Source organism: Stegostoma tigrinum, chromosome 25 (genome assembly GCF_030684315.1).
Source record: "Stegostoma tigrinum isolate sSteTig4 chromosome 25, sSteTig4.hap1, whole genome shotgun sequence".
Taxonomy (NCBI): Eukaryota; Metazoa; Chordata; class Chondrichthyes; order Orectolobiformes; family Stegostomatidae; genus Stegostoma; species Stegostoma tigrinum.
In genome coordinates this window covers 53,368,715-53,384,059 of record NC_081378.1, presented here as the reverse complement: position 1 = coordinate 53,384,059, position 15,345 = coordinate 53,368,715, and the positions used below count along the sequence as shown (strand labels likewise).

General features: G+C 41.8%; 1 protein-coding gene across 2 annotated transcripts in view; it reads right to left on the bottom strand.

Moving 5' to 3' along the window:
* Positions 1-15,345, bottom strand: part of appl2 (adaptor protein, phosphotyrosine interaction, PH domain and leucine zipper containing 2) — a 113,117-nt gene that overhangs the window by 20,495 nt on the left and 77,277 nt on the right. For both annotated transcript variants that reach the window (XM_048554506.2, XM_048554507.2), the window contains 5 exons: positions 13,412-13,454; positions 13,259-13,315; positions 13,068-13,159; positions 11,450-11,602; positions 11,304-11,356 (listed from right to left, as the gene is read on the bottom strand). In XM_048554506.2, the coding sequence (XP_048410463.1) occupies positions 11,304-11,356; positions 11,450-11,602; positions 13,068-13,159; positions 13,259-13,315; positions 13,412-13,454 (398 nt within the window). The remainder of the gene's footprint in view (positions 1-11,303; positions 11,357-11,449; positions 11,603-13,067; positions 13,160-13,258; positions 13,316-13,411; positions 13,455-15,345) is intronic.

The window sequence follows — 15,345 nt, the reverse complement described above, 5'->3', positions numbered from 1 at the left end:
CTCGCAAACCTTTGCTGAACCCTTTCTAGTTTCACAACATCTTTCCAATAGGAGGGACACCAGAATTGTACGCAATACTCCAAAAGTGGCAAATTAATGTTCTGTACAGCCACAACATGACCTCCCAGCTCCTATACTCAATGCACAGACCAATAAAGGCAAGCATACCAAACACCACCTTCGCTATCTTGTCTACCTGCAATTTCACTTTGAACAAACTATGAACCTACACTCCAAAGTGTCTTCGTTCAGCAACAGTCCCCAGGACCTTACCCTTAAGAATATAAGTCCTTCCCTGATTTGCTTTTCCAAAATGTAGGACCTCACATTTATCTAAGTTAACTCCATCTGTCACTTCTCAGCCCATTGGACCATCTGATCAAGATCCTGTTGTACTCTGGGGTAACCTTCTTGGCTGTCCACTACACCACTAATTTTGGTGCCATTTGCGAACTTACTAACAATACTTCCTACATTCACTTCCAAATCATTTACATAAATAACAAAATGCAGCGGACCCAGTGCCAAACCTTATGGCATACTGGTGGTCTCAGGCCTCCAGTCTGAAAAGCGACCCGTCACCAGCAACCTGTCTTCTACCTTGGAGCCAGTTCTGTATCCAGATGGCCAGTTCTCCTTGTATTCCATGTGATCAAACCTCACTAACAAGTCTACCATGAGGAACCTTGTCAAACGCCTTACTGAAGTCCATTTAGATCACATCCACTAATCTTCCCTCATCAATCTTCTTCATTGCTTCTTCAAAAAATTCAATTAAGTTAGTAAAACATGATCCAGCAGGCTTCCCAGCTTATGCGAAACTCTACCCTTCCAGTGAAGTATCTTCTTCCTTATGATTGGTGCTATGTTTCCAAGTATTAGTTATAGGTCTGAGATCATTCTTAGAAGCTCTTTCAGGAAAGTCAGTACAAGTTACTAAGTGAGTCAAAATGTCACATTCCCAGGAATGATCCGCTTGACACACCTCATTTTCAAGAATCATGCCTGACAGTGCATTAATTCTTCTTAGACTGGACACATACTGCCGCAGGAAATTCTCCAGAACACAACTGCTGCCCCTTATTGTTGCAGGTTCCGGGATTTATATGTTTCAGTAAGAACAGAGAAGATGGTAAAAGAGGGGGAGGTGGCATTGTTGGTCAAGGACAGTATTACAGTTGCAGAAAGGATGTTTGGGGACTCGTCAACTGAGGTAGTATGGGCTGAGGGCAGAAACAGGAAAGGAGAGGTCACCCTGTTGGAAGTTATCTATAGGCCTCCGAACAGTTCCAGAGATGTAGAGGAAAGGATAGCAAAGACGATTCTCGATAGGAGCGAGAGAGACAGGGTAGTTGTCATGGGGGACTTCAACTTTCCAAATATTGACAGGGAGCACCATAGTTCGAGTGCTATAGATGGGTCAGTTTTTGTCCAGTGTGTGCAGGAGGGCTTTCTGACACAGTATGTAGATAGGTCAATAAGGGGCGAAGCCACATTAGATTTGGTACAGGGTAATGAGCCCGGCCAGGTGTTAGATTTGGAAGTAGGTGAGCACTTTGGTGATAGTGATCACAATTCTGTTATGTTTACTTTAGTGATGGAAAGGGATAGGTGTATACCACTGGGCAAGAGTTACAGCTGGGGGAAAGACAATTACGATGAGATTAGGCAAGATTTAGGGAGCATAGGATGGGGAAGGAAACTGCAGGGGATGGGCACATTAGAAATGTGGAGCTTATTCAAGGAAAAGCTCCTGTGTGTCCCAGATAAGTATGGACCTGTCAGGCAGGGAGGAAGCTGTAGAGCGCAGGAGCCGTGGTTAGTGAAGGAGGTGGAATCTCTGGTCAAGAGGAGGAAGGAGGCTTATGTTAGGATGAGATGTGAAGGCTCAATTAGGGTGCTTGAGGGTTACAAGGTAGCCAGGAAAGACCTAAAGAGAGAGCTCAGAAGAGCCAGGAGGAGACATGAGAAGTTGTTGGCGGGTAGGATCAGGGTAAACCCTAAGGCTTCCCATAGGTATTTAAGGAATAAAAGAATGACGAGAGTAAGATTAGGGCCAATCAAGGATAGTAGTGGGAGGTTCTGTCTGGAGTCAGAGGAGATAGGGGAAGCACTAAATGAATATTTTTCAACAGTATTCACTCTAGAAAATGACAATATTGTCAAGGAGAATACTGAGATAAAGGCTACTAGACTAGGTGGGATTGAGGTTCACAAGGAAGAGGTATTAGAAATCCTACAGAGTGTGTAGATAGATAAGTCCCCTGGGCCGGATGGGATTTATCCTTGGATCCTCTGGGAAGCCAGGGAGGAGACTGCCGAGCCTTTGGCATTGATCTTTAACTCGTCATTGTCTACAGGAATAGTGCCAGAAGACTGGAGGATAGCAAATGTGGTTCCCCTGTTCAAGAAGGGGAGTAGAGACAACCCTGGTAATTATAGACCAGTGAGCCTTACCTCAGTTGTTGGTAAAGTGTTGGAAAAGGTTATAAGAGATAGGATTTATAATCATCTAGAAAAGAATAATTTGATTAGGGATAGTCAGCACGGTTTTGTGAAGGGTAGGTCTGCCTCACAAGCCTTACTGTGTGCTTTAGAAGGTGGCCAAACAGGTAGATGAGAGTAAACCGGTTGATGTGGTGTATATGGATTTTAGCACGGCGTTCGATAAGGTTCCCCACAGTAGGCTATTGTACAAAATGCGGAGGAATGGGATTGTGGGAGGTATAGCAGTTTGGATCAGAAATTGGCTTGCTGAAAGAAGACAGAGGGTGGTGGTTGATGGGAAATGTTCATCCTAGAGTCCAGTTACTAGTGGTATACTGCAAGGGTCAGTGTTGGGTCCACTGTTGTTTGTCATTTTTATAAACGACCTGGATGAGGGCATAGAAGGATGGGTTAGTAAATTTGCAGACGACACTAAGGTCGGTGGAGTTGTGGATAATGACAAAGGGTGTTGTAGGTTACAGAGAGACATAGATAAGCTGCAGAGCTGGGCTCAGAGGTGGCAAATGGAGTTTAATGTGGACAAGTGTGAGGTGATGCACTTTGGTAGGAGTAACCGGAATGCAAAGTACTGGGCTAATGGTAAGATTCTTGGTAGTGTAGGTGAGCGGAGAGATCTTGGTGTCCATGTACATAGATCCTTGAAAGTTGCCACCCAGGTTGACAGGGGCTGTTAAGAAGGCATAGTGTTTTAGCTTTTATTAAAAAGAGGGATCGAGTTCTGGAACCAAGAGGTTATGCTGCAGCTGTACAAAACTCTGGTGCGGCTGCACTTAGAGTATCGTGTACAGTTCTGGTCACCGCATTATAAGAAGGATGTGGAAGCTTTGGAAAGGGTGCAGAGGAGATTTACTAGGAAGTTGCCTGGTATGGAGGGAAGGTCTTATGAGGAAAGGCTGAGGGACTTGAGGCTGTTTTCGTTAGAGAGAAGAAGGTTGAGAGGTGGCTTCATTGAGACATATAAAATAATCAGAGGGTTAGATAGGGTGGATAGGGAGAGCCTTTTTCCAAGGATGGTGACGGCGAGCACGAGGGGGCATAGCTTTAAATTGAGGGGTGAAAGGTATAGGACAGATGTCAGAGGTAGTTTCTTTACTCAGAGAGTAGTAAGGGTACGGAATGCTTTGCCTACAATGGTAGTAGATTCGCCAACTTTAGGTACATTTAAGTCGTCATTGGACAAGCATATGGACGTACGTGGAATAGTGTAGGTTAGATGAGCTTCAGATTGGAATGGCAGGTTGACACAACATTGAGGGCCGAAGGGCCTGTACTGTGCTGTAATGTTCTATTATGTTACTAGTATTCCAGTTCATATTTGGGTAATCAAAGTCTCTCATTAGAAGTATTCTACAATGTTTCTCTGTAATTTCCCTGCTGATTTGTCCTTTTGCTTCCTTCTGACTAGTTGCTAGTCTATTGACTACACTGAACAATGTAGTTGCAGTACATTTGTTACTTAGCCCCAGCCAATTTGATTCTATCTTCAAACACCCTGGAAAACATTTTTCTGTGGAAATGCAATGCTTGCTTTAACTAATATTGCCAGCTCTCCTTTACTTCCAATTGTAATTTGTCTGAACTTCTTGTACTCAGGAATATTTAACACCCAGTCTTGCCCTTTAGTTAGCCATGTGTCTGTTGTCAACAGAATATCACATTTCCAAATTGTGTGGCTATAAGTCCCCAACCTTATTTACTGTACTCCATGCATTCATATACCTTTTCTTGCTGGTCTAGTGGTTAGGATTCGGCACTTTCACTGCTGCAGCCTGGGTTTGATTCCTGGTCAGGGAATGGAAGTTCTGCAATGGGGGTGATGGCCTAGTGATATTGTTGCTGGATGACTCACCAGGTGAGCTTAGTAATGTTTTGAGGACCTGGGTTCAAATCCTGCCATGGTACGTGGAATTTGACAAAAATCTGTGATTAATAGTTTAGTAATAACTGTAAAGCTTTAAACTGCTCTCTGGCCTAATTACAAGACCTGGGGTGACCTGTTAGAGGTCTACAATATTATGAAGGACATGGACACATTGGATTGTCAGAAGCTTTTGCCCCAGGGTGGAAGAGTCAGTTACCAGGGGCCATGGATTTAAGGTACGAGGGGCAAGGTTTAAAGACGGCGTATGAGGCAAGTTTTTTTTTACACAGAGGTGGGTAGGTGCCTGGAACCTACTGCTGAGGAAGGTAGTGGAAGCAGATACCAGAGCGACTTTTGAAGGGTGTCTTGACAAATACATAATAGGATGGGAATAGAGGGTTATGGTTCCCTAAAGGGTCAGGAGAATTTAGTTGTGATGGACAGCATGTCGGTGCAGGCTTGGAGAGCCGAAGGGCCTGTTCCTGTGCTGTAATTTTCTTTGTTCTTTGTTCTACCTATCTACTTCTATATTCACATGGACGTGGCTCTGCGAGTAAGCCAGAGACTTACATTTGAAGTCTTCCTTGCTAACTTTCTACCTAGTTCCCTAAATTCTGATTGTGGGACCACATCCTCCTTCCTACCGAAGTCACTGGTACTAGCATGGACCACTACCTTGGGCTCTCCCAAACCTCTCCCAGAAATATGTCCTGTAGCCACACTGTGACCTCCTTGATCCTGGCACCAGGGAGGCAAAATATCATTCTGGAATCATCATCTTTAGCCACAGAAACAACTGAGAAGGGAAGATTTAAAAGGGAGCTAAGGCATAATCTTTTCTTGCAGGGGATGTTGCATGTATGGAATGAGCTGCCAGAGGAAATAGTAGAGGCTAGTACAATTATATTTAAAAGGCATCTGGTTGAGTATGTGAATAGGAAGAGTTTACAGGGATATGGGCCAAATGCTCGAAAACAGGAATATATTTCTAAACCATCGGAACCTTTCCAGAAACTAGGGAATTTTGGAGTATTATGATCAATGCAGCCACTATCTCTGCTGCCATTTCCTTTAAGACCCTAGGATGTAGGCCATCAAACCCTGGGACTTGTGTATCTTTCATCCCAATAGTTTACTCAATGCATTTTCTGCAGTGATGGCAGTTGCTTTAAGTTCCTCCTTTTCTTTAACCTCAACATTATGTTACTATCTGGATGATTTCAGTGTCTTCCACTGTGAAAACTGAGACAAATATTGACTTAGTGTTTCCGCCATTTGTGTTCCCCATTACTAGCTCTCCAGTCTCATCCCCTAAGGGACCAACATTCCCTTTAGATACTCTTTTCTTTTTCTCATAGAAGTTTCTGCTGCTTTTAAATTCTGTGCTGGTTTGCTTTCATAATTTACCTTTGTTGCTTTTGTTACATTTTTAGTAACCCTTTGTTGATCTTTAGAAGTTTCCCAACCCTCCAGCCAAACGCTTAACTTTGCAATATTGTATGCCTTAGTTTTTGCCTTTGTCTTTAATTTCCTTGCTTAGCCATGAACAATTGATAGCAATTTTACAATCTTTCTTCTCTGCAATATATTTTAGTTTGGAGGAATTGAATATATCTTTAATTGTATAACACAGTTCATCATTTGTCATACAAAAAGTCTTTCTGCTCAGTCCATTAGGACCAAATCTGTCCTTATTTGTCTTAGCTTAACATTAGAACACTAGTGTGGGGCTCAGGTTTTTGACCTCAAACTCAATTTGAACTTTTAGCACGTAACGATCACTCTTCCCTATAGGATCCTATGAACATACATAAGAATTTAAGAACAAGGAGAGGAATAGGCAATTCAGCCCCTTGAGCCTGATCATGTTTAATATAATCACAGCTGATCTCATCTTTTTGATTTTTTTTTACCCCCCCAAGATGAGGGTGTTTATTGGCCATCCCTCATTGCATAGTGGGCAGTTAAGAGTCTACCACATTGCTATGGGTCTGGAGTCACATGTAGGCCAGACCAGGTAAGGATACGGTTTCCTTTCTTAAAGGACATTAGGGAACTCAATAGGTTTTTCCAACAATCAATAACAGATTTATTATCATCATCAGACTCTTGACTTTAGACCTTCCTTTTATTGTATTCAAATTCCAATATCTGTCATGGGCAGGATTCAAATCCCAGGCCCCAGAACATTACTTGGGTCTCTGGATTAATAGTCCAGCAATAATACCACTAAGCCATCACCTCCCCAAATTGGTCTCAACAACACTTTCCTGCCTGCTTTCCATTGCCTTCGACCCTTTACTAATTAAAAACCTATTCCCTCCTTAAATTTACTCAGTCTCTGTATTCCACAGATCCATGGCCCTTTGAGAGAAGTAGTTTCTCCTCATCACCACTTCAAATCTGCTACCCCCTTTCCTAAAACTATGACTTCTCATTTTAAATTGTCCCAAGAGGAAATACCGTTTGTGAACTTTGTCAACTCCTTTCGCATCTCACCTACCTCAATTAGATTTCTTCTCATACTTCTAAATTTCAGAGAGTGCAAGTCTAAACTGTTCAAAGATAATGGGGACTCTAGATGCTGCAGAATCCGAGATAACAAAGTGTGGGGCTGGATGAACGAAGCAGGGCAAGCAGCATCTTAGGAGCACAAAAGCTGACGTTTCGGGCCTAGGCCCTTCATAGGCCCACAACGTCAGCTTTTGTGCTCCTAAGATGCTGCTTGGTCTGCTGTGTTCATCCAGCTCCACACTTTGTTATCTTTAAACTGTTCAATCTGTCTTCAGAAGACAAATCCCTCATTTCTTAAATCAATCTACTGAACTTCCATCTCTCCTCAAGTGAGGGGACCAAAATCATATGCAATACTCCATGTGCAGGCTCACTAATGTCTTGTACAGTTAAACAAGTTCTGAAGGAGGTTAGTGGACTTGAAACATTAACTTTGTTTTCTTTCCACAGATGTTGCCAGCCCTGCTAAGTTTCTCCAGCAGTTTCTGTTTTCGTTTCTCTCCTTTTCTAAATGTTTAATTGTGACATGAAACTTATAAACAGAAAAGTACATGGCACAGGAAGAAACCATTTGGCCTATCTGGCTGAAAAGGTAATATCACTTAATTTCACCTTCCAACCATTAGTCTGCAAGTTACTATTATTCAAGTGCATATCCAAGCTTTTTTTCTAAAATTTAAAACATGAAAGGTTTTTATGTCTTGCACTTTTTGGGCAGTGAGCTCCACATCTCTCATCCTTATTTGTCAGCTTTTTGCAAATTCTTTCACCAGTTACAATTAATCTATAATTTCATTACTTAGCTCCTTGCTAACAGAACAGTTGCCCGCTACCAAAGCTAGCTTAGCATTTTCATTTAAAAAGAACAACTTCAGCCAATTCAAACTTGCTGCACAGCTAAAATTCTTCATGCCTGCCAACATCTTTATGAATCCACAATGAGTTGGTTAAGTCACATGGGATCCACAGTGAGTTGATAAGTTGAATACAAAATTGAAACCAAAAGAACTGCAGATGCTGTAAATCAGGAACAAAAACAAAGTTCTATCAGAGATAATGGGAACTGCAGATGCTGGAGAATCCAAGATAATAAAACGTGAGGCTGGATGAACACAGCAGGCCAAGCAGCATCTCAGGAGCACAAAAGCTGACGTTTCGGGCCTAGACCCTTCATCAAAAACAAAGTTGCTGGGCAAAGTCCAGCAGGTCTGACAGCATCTGTGAAGAAAAAGACAGAGTTACCGTTCTGGATCCGGTGACCCTTCCTCAGAACTGAGTTCTTCCTCTCGAGGAAGGGTCACCAGACCCAGAACGATAACTCTGTTTTATCCTTCATGGATGCTGTCAGACCTGCTGAGCTTTTCCAGCAACTTTTTGTTCCTGGATACAACATTGTCTTGGTCATAGAAGACACAGTAGCTGTGGAGGGATGTTTTCCTGACTGGAGCTGTGTGACGTGTGATGTTCCACAAGGAACAGTGCTGGGGCCTCTGTCAATTTGAATACATATAATTACTTGGATGAAAGTATAGGTGGCCTGATTAGTAAATTTGCAGACAACATGAAAATGAGTGGAGTTGTGAATAGTGCGGAAGGTTGTCAAAGAGTACAGCAGAACACAGATTAGTTGGAAAATTGGGCAGTGAAATGGAAGACGGAGTATAATCTGGACAAATGTGAGGTGATGCCTTTTGGGAAGTCAAATGCAAGATGAAAATATACTGTAAATGGCAGGACCCTTAGGAACACTGAAATACAGAGGGATCTTGGGGTGTAAGTCCGTAGCTCCCTGAAAATGTAACACAAATGACTTAAAAAGGGCATAGTGCATGGTAGCTTCCTTCAGTCAGGGCATTCAACATACAAGGTGAACAAAGAACAAAGAGAATTACAGCACAGGAACAGGCCCTTCGGCTCTCCAAGCCTGCGCCGATCGAGATCCTCTGTCTAAACCTGTCATCTATTTTCTAAGGGTCTGTATCCCTTTGCTACCTAACCATCCATGTGCCTGACCAGATACATCTTAAAAGACACCTCAGCGGGCAACACGTTCCAGACACCCACCACCGTCTGCGTAAAGAACTTTCCACACATATCTCCCTTAAACTTACCTCCTCTCACTTTGACTAGCCATACCGCACCTACATAAAACTTCCGTAAGGCCACATTTGGAGCGTTGTGCGTGGTTCTGTTCCTGACATTATAGAAAGGATGTGAAGGCTTTGGAAAGGTGCAAAAGAATTTTAACAGGATGTTGGAGATAGCAAGAACTGCAGATGCTGGACTCACAGTCAATACAGTCTGGAGCTGGAGGAACACAGCAGGTCAGGCAGCATCAGAGGAGCAGGAATTTCAATGTTTCAGCTCGGGTCCCTTCATCATGACTGAAGAAGGGCCCCATCCTGAAACACTGACTTTCCTGCTGGTCTGATGCTGCCTTATCAGGATGTTGCCTGTTTTGGACTGTATTAGCTATAAGGAGAGGTTGGGCAAACTTGGATTGTTTTTGTTACAGCATCAGAAGCTGAGGATGATCTGACAGATATACATAAAACTATGTGAGGCGTGGATATGGTGGATAGTAGGACATTTTTTTCCTCATGGTGGAAATGTTAAATACTAGGGAGCATATGTTTAAGAGAGGAACAACTTAACGGAGATGTGTGATTAAGTTTTTTTTTCTAAACAAAGAATTGGTGGGTGCTGGGAACACAGCCAAGGGAGGTGGTAGAAACAGGTACGTTAGAAAAGTTTAAGAGGCATTTAGACAAACATTTGAAGAAGCAGCAAATAGGGGTACGTCAACCACATGCAGGTCGTTAGGACAAGTTTATAATGTCATCATGGTCAGCAATGGACATGGTGAGCCACCTGGCCTGTTCCTGTGCTGCACTGTTCTATATGCTACACTCTACAATCCTTTTTGTAAGATAACATCTCCATCGAACGTGACTAAAAAGACTATATGGGACACCTAGCTGTGGTCTAAGTAATGCTCATTTGGCCTAATTGTATTGCTGTAATATTGAGAATCAGCCACTAATGAATGCCAAATACCTCTTGATCACTAATGTATTTGCTTTATTGTTGTAATTTCTCACAATCATATATTGTTTTTGATGTTTTTCCTCACCAAATGCATTCATTCTCGTATTTCCAGACTGAATCACAATCACTTGTCCAGCAATCTAACCAGTCCACTGTTATCTACAGCCTTCTTCCTCGCCATCAATACATGACCAATTTTTGTATCATTTGCAAATTTCTTGATTATGCCCTCCACGTTTAAGTACGTTGTTGACATATACCATAAACTGCAACAATTTTAATATTGAGCCATGAAGAATCCCACTGAAACTTCCTCCCAATCACAAAACACACCCACTGACTGTGACTTTGTTTCCCATCATATTGCTAATATTAGATTCAATTTGTCATTTTCCCTTGGACCACACAACCTTGAAATATTCTGAACAGTTTGCTATGTGGGACTGTGTTAAAAGCCTTGCTAAAATCACATCAAAAATGACACCCTGAGCAATAAACTTTGTCACTTACTCAAAACATATCAAGTGACTTCCCTTAACAACTCTACACTGTCTATTGATTAGTCTGTCCAGTGAGAATCAACCACTCAAATTTTTCTCCATAATTCGCCCACCATTGAATTTAGGTTGATTGGTCTGGAATTACTCACTCTATTCCTTCCTCCCTTTGATTAGCAAAACATTACCACCTTCAACATTCAATCTCTTCACCACAGTGGCAGCAGTGTGTACAATCTACATGCAGTTACACACCAAGATTCCTTCAACAGCACCTTCCAAACCTGTGACCAGTACCACTGAGGAGGACAAGGGCAGCAGATGCACAGGAACACCACCACTTGCAAGTTTCCCTTCAACTCACAGACCATCCTGACTTTGAACTACATTGCTGTTCCTTCACTGTCACTGGGTCAAAATCCTAGAACTCCCTCGGTAACAGCATGTTGGGGTATTCTGAGGACTGCTGTGTTTAAGAAGCTAGTTCAACACTACCTACTGCACAGCAATTAGAGCTGGGCAATAAATGTTAGTCTAATCCACATCCTATGAACAAAGAAAATACAATTTATCCACTTTAATGGATGACAATCATTAATATTTGCTCTCTCATAATACTTATTCCATCTAAGATCACATGCTCCTCAACTACCATATCTGTTTCATCCTGTCTTTTGTGAAAAGCAAGACAAAGAGATCATCAACATGCTAACATGTAGCATCTCCACACTAAATTGCATTTTTGATCTCTTAATTGGCCAGATTCTTTCCTTCATTAACAGTTTACTGTTTCTATACTTACAAAAATAAATGTATCTTTTGTGGAATTATTCACTGATACAAATAAATATCTTTAAATCCAAAGGATTGCTTACCCTCCGAAGCTGCAGCTTTGTCATGGTCTGATTCTCCAAACGGGTTTACACGTCTGAAAGATATTTAACTAATTAAAATACACAGATATATTTTCTGGGATTCATAAAGTGGTTTGAATTTATTTGAAGTTATTGTATATACAAACCTGCTGACAGATTTGTTGTAATCAAAATCCTCACTTGTTGAACAGAGGTCAAACTGAATCGGGGTTCCAGGGACTACTAGTTGATCTGCAGATTCTGGGGCATCTGTCAAACACTGCTCATTGCTCACAGCTTCTTTAGATCCACGTTCAGCTCTGTGAAGTACATAAAGCAACAGTGAACAACCTGCGAAAATACAGCACTTCACTTGGCAAAAGGAATCACAGTACTCCGTTAAACTTGGAAGAAATGTCAGCGTTCTCAGCTACGTCCAGCAAAATTTGTTTGAGGCAGCAGACAGAATGCCGGAAGAGAATTTCCTGGTTGTTCTGCAGCAGTACTGACAGCACCATAGCTGAGAGATGTTTAAGCACAAAAAGTGAAAACTCGGAATAACCATTGTGTATTCAAATAAAATGCTAGTTTGATGGGTCAGTAAATAACATGCATGCTCACTGCCATACTATGTTCAACCTAATATATCTGTTTGACTGTGATTAGCCTACAGAGGAAGAGATCAACAAGAGCTGCCAGTCCAAATTAACTTTCCTAAATAGCTCAATAGAGCTACATCAGACACACAGAGGAGTAACATAAACCATGGAAGAAAATTTTGAGTAGGCAATAAACAGAATCTGCCCAATAAGAACAGTGGATGCGAGTTAATGGCATAATTTTTCCCCCTTACAGGCAACCAACTAAAATATCTCAACCTCAATTTATCTATTCTGTAAATACATGATTTTGAAATTAATCTAATAAAGATTTGTATACAAGATTCTGAGAATCCATACAACCATACAATTCCTACAGTGCAGAAGAGTTTATTTAGGTCCATCGAGTCTGCAATGGCCCTCTGAAGAAAATCCATCCAGACCCGCCACCCCACCCCACCCCCATCCCACCTCCACAATCCTCCATAGAGTTTTTCCCAATGGCTAAACAACATAATCTGCACATCCCCGGACACTACAGGGAAATTTAGCATGGACAAGCCACCTAACCTGTATATTTTTGGACTGTGGGAGGAAACCAGAGTACCCAGAGGAAACCAGAGTACCTACAGGAAACCAAAGCAGACACAGGGATAATGTGCAAACTCCATACCAACAGTCACTCAAGGCTGGAATTGTGAAGTGGCAGCGCTAACTCAACAACAACGCTGCCCCATAGGGGAATATACAAACAAAATATACATGAATTAAACAAATGTGTGAAATTGATTTTTATGACAATTGGATGTGCTGAGGATCTGTGATAACAAATATATGCCAAATAAAACAATTTTTCAACCTGTTACAAGACATCTGAAATAATATGCATAGTTCACAATTTACAACCAAGCGTAGCTCTTCAAATCCCTGCCATACAAGTTTTTTTTCTGAGGGAAAAGATTGCTAACCTTGGCTTGTAAATGCTGTTTCACGTAGCTTGTAAAATCTTACAGTGCATAAAGAAATTTTAATGTTATCTCCAGAAATGCACCAAATAATTAATTCTAACTAATAATGCTGATGTGGAGATTTGAATGAGCATGGCATTGTATTTGGCTGTAGAAGGTAACAGTGCATTATCACAAACAATTAGTTCCAAAACAAATCATTGCACTTCAGATCTTACATCTCGGGGCGTAGACTTTCATGTTTTTTCTGAAATGTGGACATAGGTGTTACTGCTTCCACTGCTGTCTGGTTCAGCCTGATTGCAATAGCCTAGTACAAAAGAGAATAGAATGTTGATAAAACAACTTGGACAAACTGAAATTTTAACCAAAAATATAGCAACATCAACGTAACAATAACAGAAGTTACCTCAGGGTTGTCAGTCAGGTAGATCTGCCTGGAAATGTTATTAATGGTGCAAATCCACTGAAAGTTAGAAACAGAAACAAAGAAGTTATGTCAAAATTCTTACAGAAAATTAACAAAGTAAAGAAAAATTTCTCAGTATAATTATTTCAATACCTCTTCATACTCCTGCTTGCCTTCTGCTTGAAGGACAATACCCCTAGAACAGAACCATTAATACATGAATAGCATTTCAGTCCATTACCGAACAGTCAGAGAAAGCCAGCATTGCAGATATTGGCGTCAGAGTCATTACAGTGTGGAGCTGGAGGAACACAGCAGGACTGGCAGCCCTGACAAAGGATCTAGGCCTGAAACGCTGACTCTCCTGGTCCTCTGATGCTATTTGACCTGCTGTGTTCCTCCAGCTCTACACATTATTGAACAGTTCAAAGGTAATCATCAAGATCCCAAGCAACAGGTTTATTCCTTCTTCTGTCTGCTTATAAAAAGTAATTTGCCTGCTTCCACTGCTAAACCAAACCAAATTTTACTTCATTCACAAAGCTGACTAACTGGAGGATGTTGCAGTTTCATTTAATACCATGGTAAATATTTTTAATCAACCTGCTCAGACATGTTATGGCACATGCCTGGAGCAGGTGGGATTTGAATTCAGGCCTGCTGGTCCACTACCACTGCATCACAAGAGCACCATTATATATTTGCATCAAAAGCCTGTTTCAGCCACATCTGGAGTATTGTGCCAGTTCTGGTCACCTCGTTACAGAAAAGGTGTGGAAGCGTTAGAAAAGGTGCAGAGGAGATTTACCAGGATGTTGCCTGGAATGGAGGGAAGGTCTTACAAGGAAAGGTTGAAAGAGCTAGGATTTTTCTCTCTAGAACGACAAAAGATGAGAGGTGACTTGATATAGGTGTACAAAGTGATCAGACGCATAGATAAAGTAGAGAGCCAGAGACTTTTTCGTAGGGTGGAAGTAGCTTTTACGAGGGGTCATAGTTTTAAAGTGAAAGGAGGTAGATATCGGGGAGACGTCAGAGGTGGGTTCTTTACTCAGAGTGGTAGGGGCATGCAATGAATTGCCGGAGAGGGTAGTAGAGTCGGCCTCATTAGGGGCATTTAAGCAGCTATTAGATAGGCACATGGACGATAGTATATGGTAGCAGTGGAGGTTAGATAGACCTTAGGTTTCGGGTAAAAGATTGGCACAACATCGTGAGCCGAAGGGCCTGAATTTTGCTGTACTCTTCTACGTTCTGTATTCTAAATAGATGTTCAGCAGCAATGGAGAAGAGTAATTTGATGCTTGTGTATGTCAGTGTATGAAAAAGATCAAGAATGACAGGGATGCAATTATTTCTCAAAACTATGGTGCAAATGGCGTTGACTCTAAGGATGAGTTACAAATGCTAGATTTGTCAACAATGTACACATCTTAAGACAAAATTGAGGATGATACTGATCCACAGCAACATGAGTTTGTCCTTCACAATCTCAGTCTTTTTTGCTTCCACTGAGCCAGACACATATGGGAAATTTAACTCAATTTACTTCTGTTTCTTTTCCAGACGTATTCACTTGACATAATATGATTCAGTGCATCCAAGAGGCCGAGCGTTATTTTTCACCATTGACCAATTGCAGGAGAAGAATCAATGCAAGTAGAGTGTAAAGAGTGGGCATACAAAACAGTGACAATGTAAGGACAACTGGAGCTCAAGACTGCAGAGGTTACACTGCAGTGATATAAAACTCTGGACAGGCCCCACTTGGGTGCACTGTGAGCAGGCCATACTTTAGGAAGGATATACTGGCCTGGGAGGGAGTTGGACATTAGTTCACAAGAATCTTAGATAATGATGCCACCCGAAGGTTGCAGGAACAGCAACTCATATTCCGCCTGGGAACCCTGCAGCCATAGGGTATCAATGTGGACTTCACCAGTTTCAAAATCTCCCCTTCCCCTACTGCATCCCTAAACCAGCCCAGTTCGTCCCCTCCCCCCACTGCACCACACAACCAGCCCAGCTCTTCCCCCCCACCCACTGCATCCCAAAACCAGTCCAACCTGTCTCTGTCTCCCTAACCG